At 41.9% G+C, this 27010-nt stretch overlaps 1 protein-coding gene across 6 annotated transcripts in view; it reads right to left on the bottom strand.

The window, feature by feature from the left end:
- PIP5K1B (phosphatidylinositol-4-phosphate 5-kinase type 1 beta) overlaps positions 1-27010 on the bottom strand; it is a 108326-nt gene that overhangs the window by 43719 nt on the left and 37597 nt on the right. For 4 of the 6 annotated variants that reach the window (XM_083702048.1, XM_083702049.1, XM_083702050.1 and 1 more), the window contains exons 4-7: positions 22458-22588; positions 15582-15699; positions 14832-14984; positions 10093-10392 (exon numbers count right to left, since the gene is read on the bottom strand). In XM_083702048.1, coding sequence (XP_083558174.1) covers positions 10093-10392; positions 14832-14984; positions 15582-15699; positions 22458-22588 — 702 coding nt within the window. The remainder of the gene's footprint in view (positions 1-10092; positions 10393-14831; positions 14985-15581; positions 15700-22457; positions 22589-27010) is intronic. The other 2 variants (XM_083702052.1, XM_083702053.1) reach the window with 1 other exon arrangement.

The following is a 27010-nucleotide window of genomic DNA, read 5'->3' as shown; positions in this document are numbered from 1 at the left end:
AAAATAAGGCTTGCCATGTTTTTGGGGTCGCTTGCAATCTGTCCCCAGACTGTTCTTAAGGTCAGCCCCTCAGTCCCGCCTCAGTCCTTCTTAGATACTTCCGGCCCCCACCTCTGCACCTGCAGAGAGCATCACGATATCTGTATCCTCTCTTTGCATATACTCTCAGGCCTCCATCACACCGGGGTGTGGGTGTGGGTGTGGCGTGTGAGATTATCTTCCTTCTAAACCACCCAGACCAGAACACAGATCATTAAATATAAACCTAAATTTAATTAAGGAATGTTACATTCAGAACAGGCAACCGTCACATACAAAAGTTTTACAGTTAAATATTATTAACCTGGCACAACATCCCTCACTTTTCTCCCTGCTTCTTCACTCCTCTCTCAGTATCTCCCTCTTACTGCCTATTCCCATATTCATTCTTCCACTTATCATTTTATTAAAAGGATGCAAACATTTTTATCATGGAATCAAGACTACATAGAGCCTTTTCCAGATAATTATTTGCATTACGACACACCTCCTCCCTGAGGCCTTAGAAGTTTGTCTACTTTTAAAATCTACTAAAGCAAAAAGACTCCAACATCCTAACTCTGCTATTGTTAAAATCCCAATAGGAGAGCATCAAAATATTAAAAATTCAGAAAATTGTCTCTGTTGTTTACAGGGTCTGTCCTGGCTTTTGCAAATGATTGCCAGCGGGAAGAGAACAAGATGCCGTGCCTATCCCAAACCTTCCTGTCATGACTTCAAATTCCATTGCAAAAGGTAAATATTGGCAACCATTGTGAAGCCATTCAGAAGCAAGCCCAGAACCAGTAGCCTTTTCACAGAACCTTTTCTATGGAAATGTAGAAGCAGCTGCTTCACTTTAATAATCTGACCGCCTTTTTAGTTGCAGGGGTAGATTTACAAACAGGCAGACTAGGTTGGAAGCCCAAAGTTTTCATGGGTATCACTGTCTTTTCAAAGGGGAAAATAGCATTTTGCAAAAACACAGGCAAACAAATGGTTAATATAATACTGTTACAGTGCAGGAGAAGCCCTTGTTAGCAAATAGGTTTGACACAGTTTTGAAGACACTTTCAATACCAAGCTATAAGACATGAATTTATGAATGAATTTGGTGCTGTTCATACCCAGTTTGAGTAATTGGGGTACTATATTTTATTATGTATTTCATTTTCAACCTACCCTTCATCAAACAATTGATCCCAGGGCAGCATACATCAGACATAAAATACAACTAAACAATTCCAATAAAAATATTAAAGCAATATAAAATTAATCCGCGTAACCTCTACTCAAAAATCAGCGGCCTGATGATGGCTAAAGAGGCAAGTTTTTAGCTGGTGTCAAAGACTAACCATTCTTGGCACCAGTCAGCTTTCAAGAAGGAGGACATTTCACAGCGGAGGAGCTGCCACTGATGAGACCCTTTCATGAGCTGTAAAGGTACAAACCTAATTTGAAAATGGTCTAACAAGCAGGGCATCACCAGCAGATATCAACACACAAGGCAGAATGGTACAAGGAGAGGTACCACACTGGGTAACTAGGACCTAATATTATTCATTGGGTCACTAAACATTGTTAGACTATAACCCCCAGCTTCTCCAGCCAAATCAGCCAATACGTCAGGGACAGTGGGAGTTGCAAATCAGCAACATCCAACGACCCAAGTTTGAAGAACATTGGTTCAGGGCCTTACAAGTGGGAACTTTGTCACTGTGGTACATTTTTACAGCCTCATAGTTTGAGGCTACAATAAACCTCTTGACACTCTAAGGGTAGAAGGAGCATGTGGATGTCCAAAGCAGATATTCTGCATGGTCACTAATAGCTTGATTTCATGGAATATTCATTTCTGGAGACCAAAGATGAGGAACAGTGCCTTTTGTTAGGAAGAATGTCTCATGAGCATGCAGCTGATTATTAGATCATCTCCAAATTCACACTCAAAATCCAAACAAAAGATGGCTTCATGTTCACTAACACGACTTGACATCGGGTTGCGCTGTGCCAATGAACATGGCAATCTGCCCATGAGGAATGCCCTTTTTGTTTTATAACCCCATTTCAACCAGGAGACATCTAAAGGCAGCCTTGTATAGGGAAGCTTCTTAAGGCTTAATGTTTTACTATGTTTTTGTATATGCTGGCAGCTGCGCAGAGTGGCTGGGGCAACCCAGTCAGATGGGCTGGGTACAAATAATAAATTATTAGTATGTTGTTGTTGTTTTCACATCAGAATATTTCATTCAATGCACTTTTTATTCTCTGATTTACTCCTTTTATGACCCCTACAAAACAAGCTGCCAACGTGTTCTCCCCAGATGTTGCTGGACTCCGACTCTCCTCTGACCTGACCGCTGGCCATGCTGGCTGGAACTGACAGGGGTGTCCAACAACCTCTGGGGGGCCCCATGTTGGCCACACCTGCCTAAGAGTCTTTCCCTTATTTTGTTCCCTAGCAGCATCCTAGGAGACAGGGCAACCTCCCTGCCCTCTGCACAGGGAGGCTTGGCAGACATCTCTACTGTCATAATTTTGGTAACAGGCAAAGACCTTTTAATCTCCCAGGCTTTAAAAAACCCAAAACCTTTGGTACCTTGTTTTATGCTGCTTTCAACTGCGGTATCCAATGCCAACTCTCACACTGATCCAGTGAGGTTTGCATCAGTGACGTGCGGAGGGAGGCTTCTTCTGTCGCTTTGCACACCCAGCTGCAGTCTCATGTGCAACGCCCACCCCCCCAATATGCTCCAGCGAGTGACAGGGATCCTCTCACAGAGTGGGGAAGGGATGCCGTGGAGGGTCCAGGAGAGAAAAATCCGCAAAAGTCGCCTGCCTCCCTCCCTGTTTTACTGACAGAAACCTTCGACAGGCTAAGGAAGGGCCATGGCTCAGTGGTAGGGCTACAGCTTTGAATGCACAAGGCACCAGGTTCAACCCCTGGGAGAAGTGGGCCAGTGTAGCCTATTCTATAGTAATAAGTTGTTGGTTACTGCTTGGGCCATTGGCCATTTGCATGTAAGAGAAATAGGTACAGCACACGAAGCAACAGTATAAAATTCTGCATAAAATCACATTGCGATCTAGAATCATATATAGAACCTACATCCTAAAAATACACAACTCATTGTCAGGGAAGAGTTAGAAGTTTCCAGTTTCTCAGAGGGAGAAAGCATTCCCCAAGGGGGGAGGGAGAGCAGTGAATCTAATAGAAGAGAACAGGAGGAACAAGAGGGAGGGACCGGCTGTTCCCAGGAAAGGCCAGGGTTCAGGAGGGGAGATACAGGCCAGCTCTAGCCAGGAGGGTAGGAAAAAGGGCGGGAAAGCGAAGGGAAGGGCGCCTTCGCCATTTTGAGGGTGGCTGGTCACGGAGAAGCAGAGCTCAGAAGGGATCTGAAAGAAGTGACTCTGAGGAATGATATTTAAGAACCGTTTATAAGACTGTTTTGTTAATACGCAATAAAAAGTTATAAAAGAACAAGAAGCGTTTGTGTGGTGATCTGAAGAGGACAATGACCAGGCCTGACAGAACACCTTCTGCTCTGCGCCTCTTCACTATAAGTAAGAAGGAGAAGCCAAAATGGAGGGAGCTGTGGCGCCAGTTGGGCAAGGAGAAACCCCAGCGCTCCAGCTAACATTACAGGACTTATGGCAACAGAACTTGCAGTTGAAAAGTCAAGTCGACATACTATCAGCAGCACTGGGAGAACATAGAACCATGCTGCAAGCGACGTGTGGAGATAGAGTGAGTAAAACATTTACTGTACGTCCACGTAGCTTCAAGGGAGAAAGCTCTGGCTTTCAAGACAGAAATTTCTTACATAATTGAGATAAAGGATAAAGAATTTCAATCTGAGCAAGAGAAGGTTGCTTATGTGATTAATTTCTTGGAAGGGAGGACTAAGGACTGTGTTATACCCCTAATATCTCGAAGGGATGCCGCCCTAGGAAATCTACAAATGTTTCTGCAGTATCTAGACGCGATTTTCTTAGACCCTGCGCATGAAGTAACCACAGCTAGGCAGCTGTTGAGAATGAGACAAGGAAAAGACACTGTGGGAGTTTATTGGTCCAACTTTAGTTTGCTGGTGCAGAAATTAAAATGGGATCTGAATTCCCCAACAGTTGCAGCCCTTTTTAGGGAAGGACTGAATAATGAGATTTTAGACCAATTGGCCCAAATGCCAGAACCTAGTTCCTTGGACTCTCTGGTCCGAACGTGCCTGCAATTGAGCCTACGCGTGGAACGGAGGGCTAGTGAAAAGAAGGAACAATGGAGACCACGGTGGCGGGAAAACAATATTATCGAAAGGACAGAGAGCAGAGCGGGCAACGTGCCAGGACAAGAGCGGCCAGAGCCCATGGAATTGGGGGCAGCCAGACCCCTCCCAGTTACTACCTCTTCCATGGTAAGAGGAAATGCAGGGAGAGGAAGAGACACGAGGCGTTGCTTTGTCTGTGGAAAACCAGGGCATCTAGCACGACAATGTCGCAATCGTAAAGGATGGGAGTCTCTATCTGGAGCAGACATGGGAGAAGACAATTGCCCGAAGGAACTGCATCAGGGAAACGAATGTCCCCGGCTGGAAATGGGAGCTTGCAGCCGGGTGGAGGAGCAATAGAAGGCTCTCACGCTGAACCACCTATTCCAGGACTAACAGTGAAGGTGCAACTACAACTACCCAATGGACACAGGGTCCAGGTAGAGGCGCTGTTAGACTCAGGAGCGTCAGCAGATTTCATAGACCAGAAATTGGTACAGGAACACAAAATCGCTTTGTTACCTTTGAATTTCCCACTGCGAGTGAAAACAATCGACGGCAGACCGCTACTTTCAGGAGAAGTGACTTACGAGACTCCACCAATGAGAATGGATATGGGTAATCACTCAGAGACCAGGGCATTTCATGTGACCAAACTAGCTGGGCGCCCGATGGTGCTGGGCATGAGTTGGCTCAATCGTCATAATCCAGTGATTGCCTGCCATCAAAGGTCTTTGGTTTTTGGTTCAATCTATTGTATGACACATTGTTTGGGGCAAAAGGGAAAAGTCTCAGTGGAAGTAATGGGAACAGAGGTAGAAGGGAAGTTGATGGGGAATGAAAGTGAGATTCCGTCACAATATATTGCTTATCGGGATGTTTTTTGTGAAAAAGAAGCGGATAAACCTCCACCACATAGGCCCTATGATTGCAAGATAGATCTAGTCCCTGGGGCACAGTTGCCACCAAGCAAGATATATGCCATGTCGGAAGTAGAATCTGAAGCATTGAGGGAGTTCCTGCAAAAGAATTTGCAGAGAGGTTTTATTAGAGAGTCCACGGCCTCTGGGGGTGCTCCCGTCTTTTTTGTCAAAAAGAAAGGAGAGGAAGGGGCACCGAGATTAGTATGTGACTTCAGAATCCTTAACAGCCAAATGAAGCCTCGCGTGTGCCCACTGCCACGTATAGATGAAGGTTTGAAATACCCCTGAGCCATTTTGCAAGCCAAAAGGCATTACTAAGAATTCAAATGCACCATACTTAGTACAAAAACTGGTTTTCCACTCATCCCCTTCTCTGACCCTTATCAGATTATATGCTCCTCGTAGATCAAGCTTGGTAAAGACTTTGGCTGACCTTACTCTCTCTAAGTATGGTGCATTTGAATTCTTGGTAATGCCTTTTGGCTTGCAAAATGGCTCAGGGGTATTTCAAACCTTCATCAATCACGTCTTAGCAGGTATACTGGATCAGTTCTGTGTCTCTTATTTAGATGACCTCTTAATATATAGTGAAAGTATGGAGGAACATGTAAAACATGTCACGCAGGTGTTAGAGAGATTGAGGACCAACAGGTTATATGTGAAGTTAGAAAAGTGTAAGTTCCACACACAAAAGGTGGAGTTCCTGGGATATTGCATTTCCCACGAAGGGGTGCACATGGACCCCAGTAAAGTTCAGGCAGTGGTGGAATGGGAGGCACCTAAAACTAAGAAAGATCTACAGAGGTTTTTAGGATTTGCTAATTTCTATCGTAAATTCATAGGTAATTACTCCAAAACCACAATGCCACTGACTGATTGTCTAAGAGGCAAGGGGCCATTCAGATGGTCTGAGGAAGCCAGTGTGGTGTTGTGGTTAAGAGCGGTAGTCTCATAATCTGGGGAACCGGGTTCGAGTCTCCGCTCCTCCACATGCAGCTGCTGGGTGACCTTGGGCCAGTCACGCTTCTCTGAAGTCTCTCAGCCCCACTCACCTCACAGAGTGTTTGTTGTGGGGGAGGAAGGGAAAGGAGATTGTTAGCCGCTTTGAGACTCCTGAAGGGGAGTGAAAGGCGGGATATCAAATCCAAACTCTTCTTCTTCTTCTTCTTCTTCTTCTTCTTCTTCTTCTTCTTCTTCTTCACAGAAGGCCTTTGATAAATTAAAGGTGGTGTTTGCTTCAGAAAAATATCTTATGCACCTAGATCCAAGTAAACGTATAAAGGTAGAAACTGACGCCTCTGATAAAGCTATTGGGGCCATTCTGCTGCAACAGGACAAGGAAGGGGACTGGAGACCCTGTGCCTTCTACTCTAGAAAATTAAATCAATCAGAACAAAACTACACCATATTTGATAAGGAACTTTTAGCTGTGCATGCTGCCTTTAAAGTGTGGAGACATTTTTTGGAAGGGGCGTCACATCAGGTGGTGGTACAAACAGATCATAAGAATTTAGAGTATTGGAGAACTGCTAGACAGCTAAACCAAAGGCAAATTAGGTGGGCAGAGTTTTTTGCTGGGTTTAATTTTAGGATTGAGTACATACCTGGGCATCAAAACGTTCGTGCAGACGCGCTATCGCGCAAACCTGAGTATATGGAAGGGGAAGCACCTCCCAAGTTGCGAGAAATGCTGAGATCGGATCAGTGGGGGTGTGCAGCCGTAGTAGTGGACGGCAGGGAATTCCAGCGATTGACAGTAACAGATGAGTTTGCACAAAAGAAAATGGAGGAACTGAGAAAAGGTAGAGGGGAAGAGGAAGGTTTCAAGGAAAAAGGTGGATTGTTGTACAGGAGAGGGGTGCTGTATGTACCTGCAGGTGAATTAAGAGGTAAAGTGTTGAGGCAACATCATGATAACCCGACTGCAGGACATTTTGGTAGAGAAAAGACCCTGTATCAGATCACACGGCAGTTCTGGTGGCCAAAGTTGAGGGAGGAGGTAACGCAATATGTAAGAGGTTGTGAAGTATGTCAACGAGCCAAGGCACCCAGAGCAGCTCCCGCAGGGTTGTTGCAACCTATGCCCACGCCGGGAAGGCCTTGGGGTGTGGATTTTATAACTGATTTACCGTCATCGCATAGGCAAACAGTGATCTTTGTGGTGGTTGACATGCTAACCAAGATGGCACATTTCATACCATGTGCCAAAATTCCAACCGCACAGGAAACTGCAAAAATGTTTTTAGATAATATTTTTAGGTTGCATGGTATGCCATCACAAATCATTTCAGATAGAGGGGCCCAATTTACATCACAATTTTGGAGGAGGTTAATGCAGTTACTAGATGTGGAGCTAAGCCTCACGTCGGCGAGACACCCGCAAACCAATGGGGAAGCTGAAAGAACGAATGCAACACTACAACAATATCTGCGGTGTTATGCTGGTTATCAGCAGAGCGGGTGGTTAGAGAAGTTTCCAGTTTCTCAGAGGGAGAAAGCATTCCCCAAGGGGGGGAGGGGAGCAGTGAATCTAACAGAAGGGAGCAAGAGGAACAAGAGGGAGGGACCGGCTGTTCCCAGGAAAGGCCAGGGTTCAGTTCTAGCTCAGATTGGGAGGAGGGGAGATACAGGCCAGCTCTAGCCAGGAGGGTAGGAAAAAGGGCGGGAAAGCGAAGGGAAGGGCGCCTTCGCCATTTTGAGGGTGGCTGGTCACGGAGAAGCAGAGCTCAGAAGGGATCTGAAAGAAGTGACTCTGAGGAATGATATTTAAGAACCGTTTATAAGATTGTTTTGTTAATACGCAATAAAAAGTTATAAAAGAACAAGAAGTGTTTGTGTGGTGATCTGAAGAGGACAACGACCAGGCCTGACACTCATAGAGCCTGCTAAAATGAGTGTACCACTGCTGAGGTGAAATCTGCCCAAATACTACTTGTCTAACTGTATGCATGCCAATAGAAATTATATCCCAAAACTGCTCCAGCATAAGGCAGCTTTCTCTTTTCCTGTCATCAGCATCAAGGACATAATGCAATGCAACCCTCTATAGTTTTTATTGTATATTTTTATGTTTTATCATAGGTTGTATACTCCCTTGGAAACTGACGCTGAAGGGCTCCATAGAAAGTTGTTAATAAAATAAACTTTTAATAAAAAAAACAAGTTACTACAAGGCTTAACTTTCAGTGACTGTACCTCAAGTCTGGATTAGCAGTTCTACTCCAAAAACATTAAACGTAACCATGTTACTCTGGGTTTGGTATTGCAGTTTGATACTGCTGATGCATCACATCATATAGTAATGGCAATTTCTGAAATGGCTTAAGAGCTACATGATGTACAAAACACATAAAAAATAGACACAGCCCAAAAGGCTCACATGCTTTCTTTAGAAAGGAAGTTGAAAATAGAACAAAACATAAGAAGGCAGCAACAACCATTAAACATAGGCTTCCTGAAAGATGTTTTAAGAAGAGGTAGATAATCAACTCAGTAATACTTTTCACAAATAAGCAGCAATAATACAAAAAAGCGTATAATGTAGGCAAAAAATAAGGGAAAAAACATGTAGAAAGCCAAGATGAGAAATCAGCAGGAGCTAGACCATGAATACATACAAAAAGGCAAGTTAACAGAACCTTTTATGCAAAATGGGCAAGGTAGGAGAGCAAAGAAAAACCAAGAGCAGAGAAACATTGTGTGCATCTGAGCCGAAAAAGTTAAGTAGGTGGCAAAATGCAAAACAAAAACAAGAACCATAAGGTGGGATAGAGAAGACCAACTAAAAGGACATTTCAACAAGTCAATTGGGGGGGGGGGGGAGAAGATAATGAACAAGGTATGGGAAGCTGTCAGAGAAAGAAAATACTAAATCCGGGGGGTTGAGAATGACATAAGAATCCAAAGACAAAACCAAGATCTTTAGCTTGAAAAGAAAGAAAGAGGGTGAGGGGATTAGAAATCCCATTTCTGAAAGACTTGGCCTTAAAAGAAAAGAAACCACACAGAGATAATAGCAACATGAAAAGATGAATGATTAACCAAATAAGAATATAAGTTAGAAAAGTGTCTCTGACCACCATCAATGTACAGTCAAATCCCATCATATGTGGAGGGTTTGTTCAAGGGTTGAGCATAGCAGAAGGGCTGGGGGGAGCCTCCCTTGCACCTCCAGTGCCTTGCCTCCCTCCTCCACCTGTGAGCTGGCCAACAGAAGGGAGGAGGGCAGGCAGAGAGAAAGGAAGGCAGAAGGGAGGAGCAGAGAGAGCTGCAGGCAGAAGAAAAAGGCTGGAATGGAGCTGCAGCCCAGCGTGTCTAGTTGAAATCATGTATGGGAAATGCACGCAAGACTGCAAAACGATGATTCATAATGAAAGACTGAATAAAGTGCCATCCTATGCATGTTTTCTCAGAAATAGGTGCTATTGAGATACCCCTGAATAAGTGTATATAGGACTGCAGCCTAAGAGAACAAAAAGGGTAAAGGCAAAGAATAAAAACAAAGGGCCCAACAGCGGAGTTCCTAACAGACTGGAAAAAAGAAGGAAAGATCAATTAAAGGAAACACAGTTAGGTGTGGTTAGAAAGGAAAAGACAGCAATCAAGAACACAACCATGAGACACCAAAATCATACAAAGAATATCACATTTACTACCTCTTGTTTCATCTTTCCACCTACTTCCTTTCAACGGTTCCCTTTTATACCCTTCAAGCCAAAACTATATTTTGTTAACACAAACAAGGCAGTCTGCTGGCAGCTTCAAGATGAAATGCAGTTATTGTGGACAAGAACTCTTTTATGGACAAGAGCCCATTCACCCCGCACTGTGTAAACAGTGGAGTCATGGTCTGACAACAGCTATTGGTATCAAAAGTTCTTACTTACTCGACAATCCCTCTGTAGCGTTTTCATGAGTGCACTATAAGTCTCCGAGTCAAAATATAATCCTTCATGCATGTCTTGAAGAAAATCCAAGTCTTTAAAGGTGGGGTTGGACTTCTCTCGCTCTTTCCTGGATGCCCTCCTTTTGTACGTGGAGCCTTTCAAGTCATAGTTGAAATGCATTTTCAGTGATCGAGGCAGAACATTGTTCATCACAATTATCCTGATATTAATACCTCCTGACTGAACACAATACAGTCCATAAAATTTTGGTAGGAGTGTCCTTGGATTCTGGTTGAGATTCTTAAAAAACAAAATGAAGAAGCACCAATGAACATCAGAAGCACATTTAAAATAAGATTTCTGCATGCACCTTAATATAGACTAGGAAGTCAAGTCTATCCTAAACAAACTAGACATATACTTTTAATGAAATAATGCTTGAAGTGTTTTATTTTAAACTAAACTAAAAAAAAAGTTAAGCTCTTAAATTGGAAGGCTCTCTACACTGAGGACCAGTGGTGACAAGCAATCTAAATTACTCCATGCTTTGGTTTGAAATTCCCCCATCTGCCTTAACTATGGTTATCTGTTACATCGTAGTGAACATTAACCACATAAACTGACGTTAACCAGAACACTAGCCCTTAGCAAGGAGTTTCCAGCTATTTTGAAATTCTAATTTAAAGGGAAACCTAATTAATAATAGAGGTTAATGTCACTGAATATGTTATGCTTAACTGCATTTAAGGCAGCCAGGGAGGAAATTCTGGTGAACAGTAGAAAAGATGCATGGGATAATGTGGCCCACTTCTGATCTCTCAACTCTGGTTAAATCCATATGGAACACATTCTCCCCACCTTTTCCCACGATGATCAGCCAAGAGGGCAGCCAACATCTGGCCACCCCCTTAAAAAAGCTAGGGGTGGGCTGCTCACAGCCCCAAGATCCAGCTTCCGATTGGCTGAGTGGGCACTGAACATCCTTACCTGAGGGCCTCTTGTGGCTGGCAGTGCCAGCCATCCCTTCCCCCGACCACATCGGAAGATGGCAACTTCCCTGAACCCACCATGGTCGAGCCATTCGGCAATGGAGTCGCAGGTGAGCAGATATTCTCCCCACACTTTCTTTTTTTGCAAAAGTAGAGGCTATTACTCAAATTTTGGACAGTCAGAAGGCCTAAACAGACAAGTTCTGAAATAATGACTAGATGTAAGAGGTGGTAACAGTGACTCTGCTAGTATACAAATGCATAGTTTACTAAGTCTCACTCGCTGGATCATCACCTTGTTGTAGTGAGTGGGCTTGCATGTTCCTATGACCCTTGTGAGTGAAGCCATTGGGAATCTCATACTCCCAGCAGGGTCACCCAAGGCAGTAAGGTCAAAGGGAAGGAGCAAGACAAAGAATGACCCAAGAAGTCCTCAACGGCAGAACAGGCGGGTGATGACAAGCGGTATGTTACAACAGCTGTGAAGGCGGGTGAAGGCTGAAGCAGATAGGATCTACTGGTTCGTCATGACTACTCATGCCATTGGAACAGAGCCCTACTGCAAAGACTGTGTGTTGATCAGTGTGCACTGATCTACACATATAAAACAAATTCACGCGCAGGCGTCTTCCAAAAACCCAACCCAAACCCCCAAAAGTCCCATGGCGACCGGCAAATTGTAACAGGGGCAGGATCGTGAAATCTGGAAGCCCCTAGTCATGAACTGGCACATGGGAGGTGGATACAGATTCAGTCGTTCTGACTCAAGGAATAAGTCAGTTGAGCCCCTCAGCAGCTGTATCCAGGACCGAGCAGCCCTTTTTAGGATCCACTCTGCTCACCCTGAAAAGGGGGAGGGGCTAGAAAAGGTGCCCTAAACATAGTCTGCCTCCCTTTTTCCCTGACTGGATTACCACGCCCAGTGGGGTCACCACCTAGCGTTCGTAAAAGACAATTGAACTTTGGAACATGGAATATACGGACTTTGTCAGATAACACAGATAACAGTCATCCTGAACACAGAACTGCCATCACTGCAAGAGAGCTGCGAAGGTTTAACATTGATATTGCAGTGCTTCAACAGACTCGAAGAGCAGGCGAGGGACAACTGAAGGAAGAAAAAGGAGGCTACACATTCTACTGGAAAGGTCTATTTGAACAAGAACATCGAATACATGGGGTAGGCTTCGCTATCAAAAACAACCTTGTGAAGCTCCTGTCAGAAGTCCATACCGGCATTAATGAGTGACTCTCAACCCTTTGAATAAAGCTCACCAAAAACTAACAGGCTACTATTATAAGTGCTTATGCACCAACACTAGATGCTGATGAACACATTAAAGAAAAATTTTACTCTCAGCTGGATCAGAGACACCTATCAGAGATGCCTAAGGAAGATACAATTATCTTCCTGGGTAAGATTTCGATCTGTGGCCTGGGACTATTGGGAAAGAAGGAATTGGCAACAGCAACCAGAATGGAATCTTACTTTTGAAGATATGTGCAGCACACAACCTTGTTATTACCAACACACTCTTTTGACAGAAAAATAAATTTAAAACTTCATGGAGGCATCCTCGGTCAAACCACTAGCACCTTTTAGACTATGTTATTGTCCGTGCTAAAGATCGCCATGATGTGCTCTTTACCAGAGCTATGATGAGCGCCAACGACTGCTGGACAGATCACTGACTAATACACTCCATGGTGGCTATCAGGATTATACCTCAACGCAGGCTTCAAGGGAGGAAACCAAGGCACAAAATGAACACTCAAGCCCTTCAAGATCCCATTAAGTGGGATTGCTTCCAAACAACTCTCCCCCCCCAATTTTTTTTATTAATTTTCCAGATTTAACACCACACAAAATAACAAATAACAAAACATACAAAAAATAAAAACAAACAAACAAACAAACACTTCTTACAGTTAAAAATCCAGATTACATTCCATTGTTGAGTGACTTCCTCAAATCCTTCCTGACTGATTTTCATCAAATCTCATTTTAGCAATTTTTCAATATCCACTTTCTAATAAAATTAACCTGTTCAAATTACTAACTTCCTTTCTTTTCATAATATTCTTAATCCATAATCTTATACAATTCAACATAATTTAATCCTAAAACAAACTTAATACTTGAAAATAATTCCACTTATGTTATATTATAATATTTTTCTAAATATTCCTTAAATTTCTTCCATTCTTCTTGATGCTCCTCTTTCTGCATATACAATTCAATGTATCATATGCCTTCATTATATATCTTTAGGTGCCTTGGGCTGATTAACATTCCATGTCCTTTTAAATATGTTTGTGATAGGAGGGTTATTGGTTTGGTAGACAATGTAGTGTGTGCATGCCCAGCGGATGACCTCCAAACCATCCTAAATATATTCATAGAAGCTTATGAAAAGTTTGACTTGTTGCTCAACATCCAAAAAACCCAAGTGTTGCACCAACAAGTACAAAATAACCCCTCTGCAGTGCCACAAATCCAACTCAATGGTGTAACGTTGGAAAATGTTGATCACTTCTCCTACCTAGGCAGTTATCTTTCCACAAGGGTCAACACTGGTGCCGAAATCCAGCATCGCCTGAGCTCTGCAAGTGCAGCTTTCTCCCAATTGAAGTGCAGAGTGTTTGAAGGCCGGGACATTTGCAATGAAACCAAAATACTTGTTTACAAAGCTATTGTACTACCAACCTTAAGGTATGCTTGTGAAACATGGACTACTTATAAACACCATCTTCAACTCCTCGAAAGATTCCATCAACGGTGTCTCCAAAAAACCTTACACATCACTTGGGAAGACAGGTGAACTAATATCAGTGTACTGGATGCAGCAAAGATCCCCTATGTTGAAGCAATGATTCTTCAACATCAACTTCGTTGGACTGGTCATATTGTGTGGATGCCTGATTATCATCTTCCAAAGCAACTACTCTAATCCAAACTTAAGAATGGAAAGTGTAAAGCTGGTGGTCAACAAAAGAGGTTTAAAGACTGTCTCAAGGCAAATCTAAAAAAAAATGTAGTACAAACACCGACAACTGGGAAACACTGGTCTGCGAGTGCTCCAGTTGGAGAACAGCCTTTACCAAAGGTGTAATGGACTATGAAGACACTCAAACTCAGAACGCAAGGGAGAAACATGCTAAGAGGAAAGCACACTTGGCAAATCCACACTGTGATCAACTCCCACCCGGAAACCAATGTCCCCACTGTGGAAAGACGTGTGGGTCCAGAATTGGCCTCCACAGTCACTTATGGACTCAATGTTAAAACGGTGTTTATGGAAGACAATATTACTTGGCTACAAGTGATTGTCAAAGAAGAAGGTGTGTATCTGAAGAAGTGTGCATGCACACGAAAGCTCATACCAAGAACTGACTTAGTTGGTCTTTAAGGTGCTACTGGAAGGAATTTTTTTTGTTTTGCCAAAGAAGAAGTTTAGTTAAGTACAACACCACAAATGCAAAGTTGATTTATCAGCATCATGGCAAGCCATACCAACAGTTATGGTTAAAAGTGTTCATTTATTAACTCAGAATTTTAAAGACGTTCTCATGCGTGTAGCAAATAGGAGCACAAATACAAAGGGGGAAAGCAGTATTTAAAATTTATCATGATTATGGTAAAGTGTTAAGTAAGCTATTAAAAAGCCAAGTTAAAATTCACACACAGCCATCACACAACCTCACAAAAAGAAACTAAACAGGAAGAGCCTGGAATTTGAATTTATTTACCATGTAGTAGCCAGGCAACAGCTTCTGAAGGAACTCTGCTTCTTTGTGTTGAACTGTTTTGATTATGAACTCGTCATCACTAGTGACAAAGAACAAGGATCCACTGGCACCAGGATTGGATAGTTCTATTAGAGGTTCACTGCAAATAGAATACTGAACACGGAAAAAGAGAAATTTAATGCCACTATGGGTAATGGAACAGATTGCCACACAGGATCTTAATATGGCAAGGCAAGCTGTCCAACATGCATTGTCCACTTGCTGCAGGAAATCCTTTCTCTGCATAACAGCTTATTTATCTGCTACAGCTGATCTACACATAAAAAGCCTACTGCGGACTGTTTTTTCTGACACTGATTGTATGTGCAAGAGTGCAAAAATCTTGAGGGATTTTAACTATGGAGCTCTGTGCTTTTCTAGTTCAAGGTTACAACATATGGAAACAAATATTTATATACTTTGCTAGACAATTACAAGGCAATTAGCAGATGGAGGTCTCTAAACTACAATTCAATCAGCAAAATCCACAGGAGTATTCAATTTCAATTACAATATTCCAGTAGAAATAATGACTCAAGCAGTTGCCGAGCTATCAATTAACACATCGGGTTTTAGGGCAACCAATTATAAGCTGAAGAATTAAATGCATGGTCAAGAACTACAATTCTATAGAAAGCACATTCTATAGAAAAAGAAAGCTATTCCATACCACTCCTATTTTTGTAGGGGGGGGGGGATGTAAATTCTTACCAAGTAGTCATCAGGTTTAATACCAAAAAGTTCTCTGAAGTAGCGGAAGGCTAAAGGAGCATATGTCTTAAATCTGAAGTCAGGATAATGATGAGCAGGGGTCAAATTGCTCCCTTCACTGAATTGAAAAGAGAAATTTAAAGGTATTACACAAATTCGTTAAGAACAGAAATCTTACTATAAATACAAACCTTTAAAAAAAAACTGCCCCAAAAGCACAGTGCAGAGCTGAAGCAGGCAGGAGCAAGCCAACATGACTAAACAGGTGTCATATCCTAAACAGGATATGAAGTTTCAATACATTCTCAGACAATTTTAGCTTAATATGCTTCTCTCCTCTTCTAAAAAGAGACTAAGCCATTTCTCCACTGTAGGTTGGCAGGTGGAGCACAGGTCACTGTAACTAGGGACTGGCAGTTATTGCAAGCTCCTTTGAAGTCCGTTAGCAGATGTTGTTTGACAGAGACAAAGCAAGCTCCATGGGAAAGCCGTTAGTGCAGCAATTCCAGTGGGGCTCACTGTCAGTGCAGATCAGCTAATCTGCATGGTTAGTGGGCCCTACTTGCAAATGAACAACGGTGAGCTCCAATTGTTCCTTGGAAGCCATGTCTTCACCTGCCTCACACTTGATGTCACCTGTGACATCCGGGGGGGGGGGCATAGTCTTGGGAAAACAGCCTCTGTAGACTCCCCACCCCTGGGCTTAAGGCATTAACACAGAATGCCAATATTTTTTGCTAATGGAGCATTAAGCACTGTTGAAAAATATCCTCCACGATAACTCAAGCTCTTATCTGACAAAAGGTGTTAATTTTTGTGATCGTGTATTGCTTCAGGAGTAAATGAAGGAAACCCAGTGGATTTACCCTAGCCATGCCAAAGGCTACATCTTTAAATCACTGCAGAAGGTAGTGTCTGTGTACCACTGTAGGAGTATGATTTCTAGCCCAGTAGAATGGAGATATGCATGCACATCTGAATTCCATGAATGTGTCCTGAAAATAGTTAAAGGAAAGCAACTGTGCCTCAAACTAACAGAATGCTGTTCAGTTCTTGTTCTGGCTTGGACTCAACCGACTTTTGTAACACCACCACCAAAAGAAAAGAAAAAGAAATTGCAAAGTAATTTTTTTCATGCTCAAAAGAACTAGACTTCTTTTTTGTGGAACTTTTTGATATGAATATGATACATCATTAAAGCAGCCCACATTTGTCTTTGAGTATAGGGGTGGAGCTATGCTGTGTTTTTATAGAGGTTGCCCAATTCTGCATCAAATGTTGTAGTAGCCAACAGGTGAGGAGTGGCGAGAGAAAAAAGACTCTCAAATGGTGCTAGAAAACAGTGAACTGGGCAGGAGTGGGGAAAGAGCCCTGTGTGTTTCAGGTGTGAAATTCTTCAGAGTCAATGGAAAAAATCAATTTCCTAACTTGGAAATATGGTGCTCTTTTACAAACCAGTAAAGCAAGATGAGCACCGCAACCCCAGAGTCATCCGTGAGTAGACCTGACGGTCAGAGGTCCCTTTACCTTTATACATAGCCTACTATTACAAGTTATAATATCACAATTAAGTGAACAAAGCAAATCAGGACAAATGCAGCCCCCCTTCAGATATTAGAAGAATCAAATCTGATGCAGACGCGTGAGACCAGTTTCTCATCCTGGGTGAGCTCACACAGCTTAGGCAGAGTTGCAGAAGTGCAGCACCGTCATGAAGGAACCCTTCCCAAACCCTTGTGATTACGGATGAAATTTAGAGGGGGGTGGAGGAAAACTCACAGATAATAATTATTATTATCACAGATAATAATTGTCATCTACTTGGGAACTCTTTAATAGTTGCGCTATCAAAAGCTAAATAACTGGTCCTCATCATTTATTTCAAAATTCAAAAACTGCAACCATTTTATTGCTGGATGGCAAGGCAAGCAAGGCAACAACATCCTTTTATCTAGGGAAGGTTGCAAAGAAGATGAGAAACTATTTGCATAATATCCCAAATGCAGCTTCAAGGCAAAAACCTAATGCAAAGCAAGCACTCAGTCATATTTGTGTGCCATGGTAACTATCAGTCAACAAGTGTACTGCGTATATCCAAAATACATTCATGCCATTTTCATTTGAACCTACTTTTCATCCAGATGGGCGGCGTATAAATAATAAATAATAAATTATTATTATTATTATTATTATTATTATTATTATTATTATTATTAATTTCCTTTTGAAAGTAAATGAAGGAATTCAGAGTTTGCTTATTGTTATCACTCAGATTTGTTAGTCTCTTGTTATCCAAAGATCTCCAAGTGTCTTACAATACTCTTAAAAACACAAAGAAATGCATTTATAAACAAAACAGAGAAAACAACAGGCCACATATCAGCCACAGGAAGCTTTGAAGGCACATTAAAAGGTGGGGGGGGGGAGAAGTCTTTACCAGATGTTGAAAATATGTCAGCGAAGGGGCACATTGGAACCTACTGAGAAGTGCATTCCACAGACGGAGAGCCCCAATGGCAAAAGCCCCCTGAGCCTCCCTAAGAGGCGGGACCTAGAGAAGGGCCTCATACAAAGATCTAGGGTTTATAGTGTGAGAGGCATTCCAGAAGATATTGGGGCCTGAACCAAAAAGAGCTTTAAAGGTCAAAACCAGCACTCTGAATTGGGCTCAGAAGCTTTAAGGCAGCTAGTGTATTTGGAACAGAATTGGTGTTTTGTGATCTATTTGTCTTGAACCTGTCACCAGCCAGGCAGCTGCACTCTGCCCTAACTGGAGCTTCCGACCCATTTTGAAAGGTAGCTTCTTGTACTGTGTGTTGCAATAATCCAACCTGAGAACATACCGTAATTTTCGCTCCATAACACGCAGTTTTTTCCTCCTAGAAAGTAAGGGGAAATGTCTGTGCGTGTTACGGAGCGAATGCCTACGGATGGCGGGGGAATCTGCTGCAGTCGTGAGCAGTCCGTGGCTCGCTTTGAAACAGCAAATCGGGTGTAAGCGGCTCCTGTCAGCTAGCGGAGCCGGGGAGGAGGGAGAGAAGCAGAGCGGGGTTGGCTGCTTTAAAACAACCCGTCCCTGCCTGCAGTTTTTTGCTGTCCGATTTTGGATTAGCCACTGTAGGGGCTGTCTGTGTGCTTGAGCTATCGTTCTCCTCCTGCTTCCCGTTCACTCTCCCAGCGCCTCTGCGACTTTAGGATTGATACTCTGTGGGGGGGGAGCGTTCTCCTCCTCTTGCTTCCCCTTCACTCTCCCAGCGCCCCTGCGCTCTCCTGCGACTTTAGGATTGATACTCTGTGTGTGTGTGTGTGTGTGTGTGTGTGTGTGAGAGAGAGAGAGAGAGGGGGGGGGCATTGTTCTCTTTCTCTTGCTTCCCGTTCACTCCCCCAATGCCCCTGCGACTTCCAGCGCCCCTGCGACTTTAGGGCGACTTTAGCATGGATCCACATGGATCCTCAGGATTTATGCATTGGGGTACCCCAAACTCACCGTCAGATCACATGTTTGTGGCCACAGCATGAGCCACAAAAATCATACATCCACTGTTTCGTTTAGAATATTTTTTTCTTGTTTTCCTCCTCTAAAAACTACATGCGTGTTATGGTCTGGTGCGTGTTATAGAGCGAAAAATACGGTAGATTACTGTGTCCAAATTATCAGCGTCCAGGTAGGGCTGTAATTGCACCAGCAGGCTGACCTGATGGAAAGCACTCTTGTCACTGAGGCCACCTGCACATCAAGTGGCAAGAGCAGATTCAGGAGAACTCTCAAATTACGAACCTTTTTCTAAAACAGTCTGTCAGGGCCAATGAGGCCACTGCCTGGGGCAGACCTCAGAGGGGTACAGTACTGACCTTTGAGGGGCACAGTGATATAAAAATTAATCTTTGTCGTATCTTATAAATGTTTGATAACATTTTAATTCCATTATATATTTTGATGAATTTTATCATTTTTGAAGTAATTCATACATTAGAATTGTTTATGTATATATGAAATAGACCACAGAGTTGACTGGAAGTTATATACACACACAAAGTGAAAATGCACTTAATTTAAAATTTTACAGTCATAGCTTATTTAGAAAATTTATTCATTTTTCATTTTTCTAGTGAGCTATGGATGATTAAAAAATGACCATCTGGAGCTCAATTTGGCAACAAAAGGCAGAAAAAGCTAAGGCGTAAGCAAAGCAAGGAAGTCTTCCTGAAATACCTTTGTACAAAGAAAGCAATTGAAAAACATGAATATGTCTATATTCCTGTTGAAACCAGCACTGAGGGAGCAGAATGTGGTGCTCCTACTACCACTAAGACAGAAGTTTCACAGATTGGAGATATTTCTGGAAAAACACGCAGAGGAAAACGAGGATGTCAAGAAGTGAGAGTACTGCAGAGTCTGCAGAAGAAGATGGTATTGTGCCTAACTTGAATTAGTTACCCTGCTAACTTGGCTAACTATTGCAGTGATAATTTATACATTGTCCCATGATTTCCCCAAAGACTAAAATCAGAAGATTTTCTACAAGAGGAGACTAGCAAATGATGAAGAAGTGTGTCATCCATGGTTCAACCTCAAAAGATGTGGGTTGTTGTTTTTTGCTGTAAGTTGTTCAGCAAAAAAAAAAAGGTGCTTCAACTGTACAAGAAACAGGTTCAAAAGACTGGAAGAACATTGGTGCAATTCTGTATTCACCCGAGAGGAATACTGACAATTTAAAAAGCTATCAGACCTGGATAACTTAAATTGTACTTATCTAAAGGAAAAACAATTGAAGATATTTACCAACCGAAAATTAGGCACGAAGAACAATAATGACAACAAATCTTGGAATGTTTGATTGCTTTGCTCAGAATTTTTTGCATTGCAAAACTTGACATTCCGTGGTAGAACTGAAAAGTTGTACAGTGCTAGCAATTGAGTTTTTTGAAGTTTGTCTTATCTAGTCTTTTTTGATCCTATTATGAATTAACATTTGTGCAGAGTTAAAGATCGTGAAACAATGGTTTACTACCTAGAAAAAAGATATAAAAAATGAGCTTATACAGCTTCTAGTAAAAATTTTAGCACATGCAAACTCAGCCAAATATTACTCAATAATTCTGGACTGCACACTTGATGTTAGTCATATTGAACAAATGACAATTGTTGCTGTAATCAAACCATCAGGGAATGAGATGTTTGAGCCTGACGTTATAGTAAGAGCATTTCTTGGAGAATACAGGTACCTTTATAACAGAAACTTCTTGGACAACTTGAGCAAATGGGACTATCAATTGAGTTCAGTGGTACCTCGGGTTAAGTACTTAATTCGTTCCGGAGGTCCGTTCTTAACCTGAAACTGTTCTTAACCTTAAACTTTAGCTAATGGAGCTTCCCACTGCCGCCTCACCGACACCGCGTGATTTCTGTTCTCATCCTGAAGCAAAGTTCTTAACCCAAGGTAATATTTCTGGGTTAGCGAAGTCTGTAACCTGAAGCGTATGTAACCCAAGGTACCACTGTATCTGCACGGTTGAGGTTATTTATAATGGAAGTAACATGAAAGACAAAGAAAATGGTGTACAAAAGGCATAAACTCACATGCCTTTTTTATTCCCTACCATGTACAAGGAATACACTATTGTTTCAGAGTATAGAGGGATATGTTGTATTTCTCAGCATAGTATTTCCAAATATTACTATTATGAAATAAAATGTTCTGTTATGGTTACTAAAGATAGCTGCACAGGGATAAGGCAAAGTTTGGTTGGCAGGCCTGTTGAGTCACATGCCGCACTGCTTTTGCAGGATACAGATCCTTCTGTAACTCTGCAGGTGGCGAGATTCCTGAATGCGGTTATCTCACACACAAAAACCACCAAAAAACAACATCAACAACAAAAACTAATCGGACAGTTATGATGAGAGTGCATGACAGATCTCGTCTCCAGTTCTCCTTTTTCTGTGAACCGTCCCTTGGATTTTTCCGGGCCCCAAGCTGTTATTTGTCACTGCTCAATGACCCACCCTTGCATCGTGGTGTTCCCCTTCTGTTGTTAGATGTATTGGTTTTTATGTTTCTGTGCTTTTAGGTTTGTACATATTTTATGGGCTAATAGCCGTAAATAAATTTGACTTGACTTGTAGGTAGAAAATTATCCGCAGGTTTTGCTTTTGTGTAATTACTTCATCAAGTCAAACACCATTCTATTGTCCCAATTGCATTCCAGTGCAATAGTTCTAGATTATAAAGTAGTTGAATAGCCTAACAGCCAGTCTTGTTGACTTTCTAGTCTCCCTGACTGCTCACAGATTAATCTTCTTCCTCAAAACAGATTCCAACTATAGATAAAATGAACAGCTAAACTGCAGTCACACCACCACATGTATTATTTTTTTTTAAAGGTTAGTACAATACTACGTTCTACTAAACATCAACTGCTTAATAGTTTTCTAGGTAAATCTTCTAAGAAATGTTATTACTTTCAATGAATCTTTCATTTTATATGGATTCATGCTCTTCCTTCTGTTCACAAAGCAATCCTCTTTCCATTGTACTAAAGAAAAATTATATCCCACTTTTAAGGATACTTTTAAATTAAGCCATACTTGAGAAGTGATAAATATGTAAAAAAAAACCAGCATCACGGTTGCTGATGCTAGACTTATAACGTTACCAGGATTCAAATCCATGCACAACCATGAAGCTTAAAAAGTGATCCTAGGCCAGCTGGTTTATCTCAGGCAAATCTACATGGTGGTTTCAAAAGTTTAATATTTTTAAAAAAGGGAGGGGGACACGTATACTACCCTGAACAATGTGGAAGAAAGGCAGGATAAAAATGGAATAAAGCATTAGGCACACAATTTTTAGGTGGAAAATTAGCCACCCTTACCTGGGAAGAAACACACTTTCCACTACATAGAAGTCTTGCATAAGTACATCTCTGTCTGGCTTGGATGTGAGGTTCCCCACTGTGTATCCTATTCCCAGTTGTATGGCACCTTTAATAGCTGAGGATGCAGTCTGCAAGGAAAAACAAAGAATTTTAAAATATCAGCTTGCTGTAAATGGGTTCTCATGACACATATGTACATTATAAAGAGATTGAAACTTGGCATCCCACAAAGTATGCAGAAAAAGACTTTCAGACATCATGGGCTGCACAGTTCTAAAAACCTCTTCCAAGTAAGAAAAACACCAGCACCACCAGATCATGTACAAGCCTTCCTGAGTCAGTATTAGCTCCTTCTATAGCAGGGGCTTTCTAACAGAAAGAAAAAGACTTTCGAGGAACCAGAGGAACTTTCAGCAACTTCTATTAATCTTTACACTGTTCTGGCAGGAGATGAGAGGGCAGAATTTCTGGATCTTACCGCCTCATTTATCTGGCTCAAACACCCTAAAATGGAATAGTAGCCTTGTAATTCCAAAGCCCTCTCTTTCAGCTGCACCTGTTTCTATTTGACAGAAGGTGCTTAGGACCCCTAAATTATGCCTATGAACATTAGCTGTGGGGCTATAAAAGCAAAAGGAGAGTAGACAAGGTAGCCAATAGGCAGAAACATGGTACCCAGTGTGGTGTAGTGGTTAAGAGTGGTAGACTCGTAATCTGGTGAACTGGGTTCGCGTCTCCGCTCCTCCACCTGCAGCTGCTGGGTGACCTTGGGCCAGTCACACTTCTTTGAAGTCTCTCAGCCCCACTCACCTCACAGAGTGTTTGTTGTGGGGGAGGAAGGGAAAGGAGAATGTTAGCCGCTTTGAGACTCCTTCGGGTAGTGATAAAGCGGGATATCAAATCCAAACGCCGCTTCTTCTTCTTCTTCTTCTTCTTCTTCTTCTTCTTCTTCTTCCCTCCAGATGTTCTTGGACTTCAAATCCCATCAGTGCCAACTAGCACAACCAATGGCCAGGGATGATGGGAACTACAGCTGAACAACATCTGGATGCAACACACTGACTCCCCTGCAATAAGAGGACCCATCAGTGCACACACCCATAGAGCTGACTGGCAAGGCCTAGTTGCAACTAATGGGCCTGGTGGTTAGTGTTGAGGGAAGATTGCTGTACCACTTCTGGAGAAAGAAGTTACTGGCTCTGCTTAAGGAGTGGTGCTGGGTCTCCATTAGCAATATAATTAATGGGCCAAGAGAGGAGAAGCTCGAGAAAAATCCCGTGTGTGCCTTCAAATAGCCTGTCCGTGGACTATTGTTCAATCAAGGAGAGGACTAAATATTGGAAGTTTACTTTGAAGAGCTGATTTTCCCTGGCTCTTTGTATTTCAAACATAACAGAAGTGGAATGCAGCGATAATGACTGATAATATATTTTCAGGTTATTTTCTGGGGTGGGTTTTTTCTTCAAGAGGTGGGCCTCTAATATGTAGATGTTAAAAATTCCTACAAACCTAATGAGGAATATTTCCTCATGCTGATCACATAGTTATTTAAAAGAGATAGGTAGCTGAATTTGTATTTTTGTTATACTGTTTTTTCCAAAGAAAATATCGCACATTTTTATGCTTGTATGTTCTTTATCATCCACAGGTATTCAGAGTAAAATAAAGCAAATCAGATTTTATTATGAAGCCACTATAGTGGATACCTGGTTGAGCCTGCTGTGCTTAGAACCAGTGCTTTTTTTCTGGGGGTACTTAAGGGTATGCAGTACTGGCACCTTTTTTCTAGAAGAAAAGCACTGTTTAAAACCAAGAAAATTAGAACCAACCATTTAGCAATTTAAATTGCAGAGAATCAAGCCAAACAAATGGCTGGCAGCTCAGATTACTTTAAATTCTAGAAACACAAGATTACAAGACAAAATATAATGGCTAAGAAGACAGAATCTCTATCATCTATCATCTATCTATCATCTATCTATCTATCTATCTATCTATCTATCTATCTATCTATCATCTCACATACATTCCATTTGAGTTTTATAGAATGAAACCCAGGAAAGAGAATTCTGAGAGAAAATTCACACAGCACACTCCACCAATCAAAATATAATACAAAAGACTTTTCAGAGTAGCATATCAGTTAACACCTATGGCTTCAAGAATCTTGACAGCAAACATATTCTGAGTCAGGCACAGCAGCTTATTTAATTCTAAAGAAGATGTCTCAATTCCACACAACATTAAACCACATTTTAAATTAAAAATGTGGTTTAATGTACACAACAGCTCCGCTCTTCCTTGCTCCTGATTCTGTCACACAGGGGACCAAACTAGTTACTTCTTGGTTTACCACTCATTGTGTGCATGGAGGAAAGAGACCACAGGCCTTGGCTCACATGGCACAACAAGCAAGATTATGACTTTTTCTTTTCCTCTGCCGAGCAGAGCCTGGAGTGAGGGGGGAGAAAGGCACTCATGCCCTTAAATCATAGTTTATTTTAAACTATAACTTAATGTTGCGTCCTAGCCAGGCGATTCTCTAGTTTCAACTTATTTTTCAAATGAGAAGCAACATGCCGGTGGGTAATATTGTGTTATTTAAACTAATTAATATCAGATTTTTCAAGTTGCATAACAGTTCCTAACATGCAGTTTGCTAAGAACAAGGCACAAAAGCTCATTCCTAAAATGAAACTTTTAATTGGTAGAGGAACTGAATGGCTCATTCACAAATTTCCCATTTCTGCCTTGAAAAGGTCTTTTATAAAAGATTAATGTCCTGCATAAGAACTAAATTATGTAACTTTGAGTAGACTTTGTTTCAGACTGATCCTTTTTGTGAACTGAACAATCCCCTACTGAAACAGATGCTAGCAGAAAGAGTTTGTAGATTAAAGAAATCAATTCTATAAAAAACAGAAAGTTTCAGAAAAGATGGATGCTAAAGTTACAATGTCTGTCTGTCTATCTATCTATCTATCTATCTATCTATCTATCTATCTATCTGAATAAGGGATGCTAGACTACCTTTAGGTTAATAGTATTCTAATGAGAGCGGATCAATTTGACCAGTTGTTGTGGTCATGAGCAATCATTGTTGTCTTCTTTATTGAGAGGCATTGTTGGCATGTAAGAAAATACTCTCTTTATTCTTAAATACAGAACTATTTATTGACCCCAGTAGCACATTGCAATTGTTAACGCCTGATGGGAACAAGCACCACCATAGTAGAAAAAATGTATCCTATGGGGTATGAGAAAATGCACAACAGATGAAAAAAGATTACCTACATATCTATGTACCATTTGCCTTAACTCTTACAAGGAAAAGTATTCGCAACCCACTACTGTCTTATTAGTGCGGGAAATTAGCAGCCAAACCTAACAAATGCATATTATTGCTAGTTAGCTTGAGGAGGGGCTAAGTCCACAGAGCCAGATTGCTGAATGGCAAATACTAAGATCATAGAAATACAGTTGGTAGAGAGGGCTCAGTGTGATGTCATTTCTCCTCCTATCCTGGAGAGGAAGGAGCATATTGTACTAGCCCCTTCCTCTCTCTTTTCATTTGACCAGCCTTGGATGCTGGCATCCCTCCATTCGCTCCAGCTTTAGTTAGGAACATGCCTGAAGCTGGTTATACCATAAATATAAGTACAGTTGTACCTCAGAAGTCGAAAGGAATCCATTCCAGAAGTCCTTTAGACTTTGGAAATGTTCGGAACCAAGGGGCAGCTTCCAATTGGTTTCCGATTGCACAGGCACGCCGGAAAAACTTCCAAAAAAAGTTCAAAAACTGGAACACTCACTTCCGATTTTCAATTGTTCAGGAGCCGAGGTACGATTGTATTCTGCCTGCATAGTTTTTAGTGTTACTGTAATGGGAGTTGGGGTTGCTTGTGCGTAAGCTGCAAACTGCTCCAGGCTGGGTTGTATGGCTAAACCTTTCCCTGGCTGGACAGCCCTTACACCTTGGCTGTCTCAGTCACTGGCAGAATCCGTCAGTGGGCGTTTCCTGAACTTCTTCCAACATAAAAATTCTTTGACTCCAAGTCTCCGCTTAGCGTCCCTGCGCGGAAGCTTTCTGCGCAGAGTAGGTGTGCCAAGAGGAGGTCCGGTGCTCTCCTTGCTGATCTCGCTGGAAGAGTCTCGGAGCCCTCCCTCCGAAGCCCTCTCAGCCTCCCCTTTCTTCCTGGCGTCACTCTGATTTCCTTCCCCAGCGGAAGCTCTCCCTCTCTCCTTGCTGGTTCCCTCTCCGGCATCATTGGGGAGCCTTACCTCCCCTCTTGGCTCTGATGGCAGTTCTCCTACAGTTACTGTTGCTGTGAACCAATGCGTAATTATAAAGTAGTAGTAATAATAATAATAATAATAATAATAATAATAATAATAATAATTTATTATTTATACCCCGCCCATCTGGCTGGGCCTCCCCAGCCACTCTGGGCGGCTTCCATAAAAACCAAAAATACAGTAAAATATCACACGTTAAAAACTTCCCTGAACAGGGCTGCCTTAAGATGTCTTCTGAATGTCAGGTAGTTGTT

This window comes from Podarcis gaigeae, assembly GCF_964106915.1.
Source record: "Podarcis gaigeae genome assembly, chromosome: 11".
In the NCBI taxonomy this organism is placed as follows: Eukaryota; Metazoa; Chordata; class Lepidosauria; order Squamata; family Lacertidae; genus Podarcis; species Podarcis gaigeae.
This window is presented reverse-complemented; position numbering and strand designations above follow the sequence as displayed.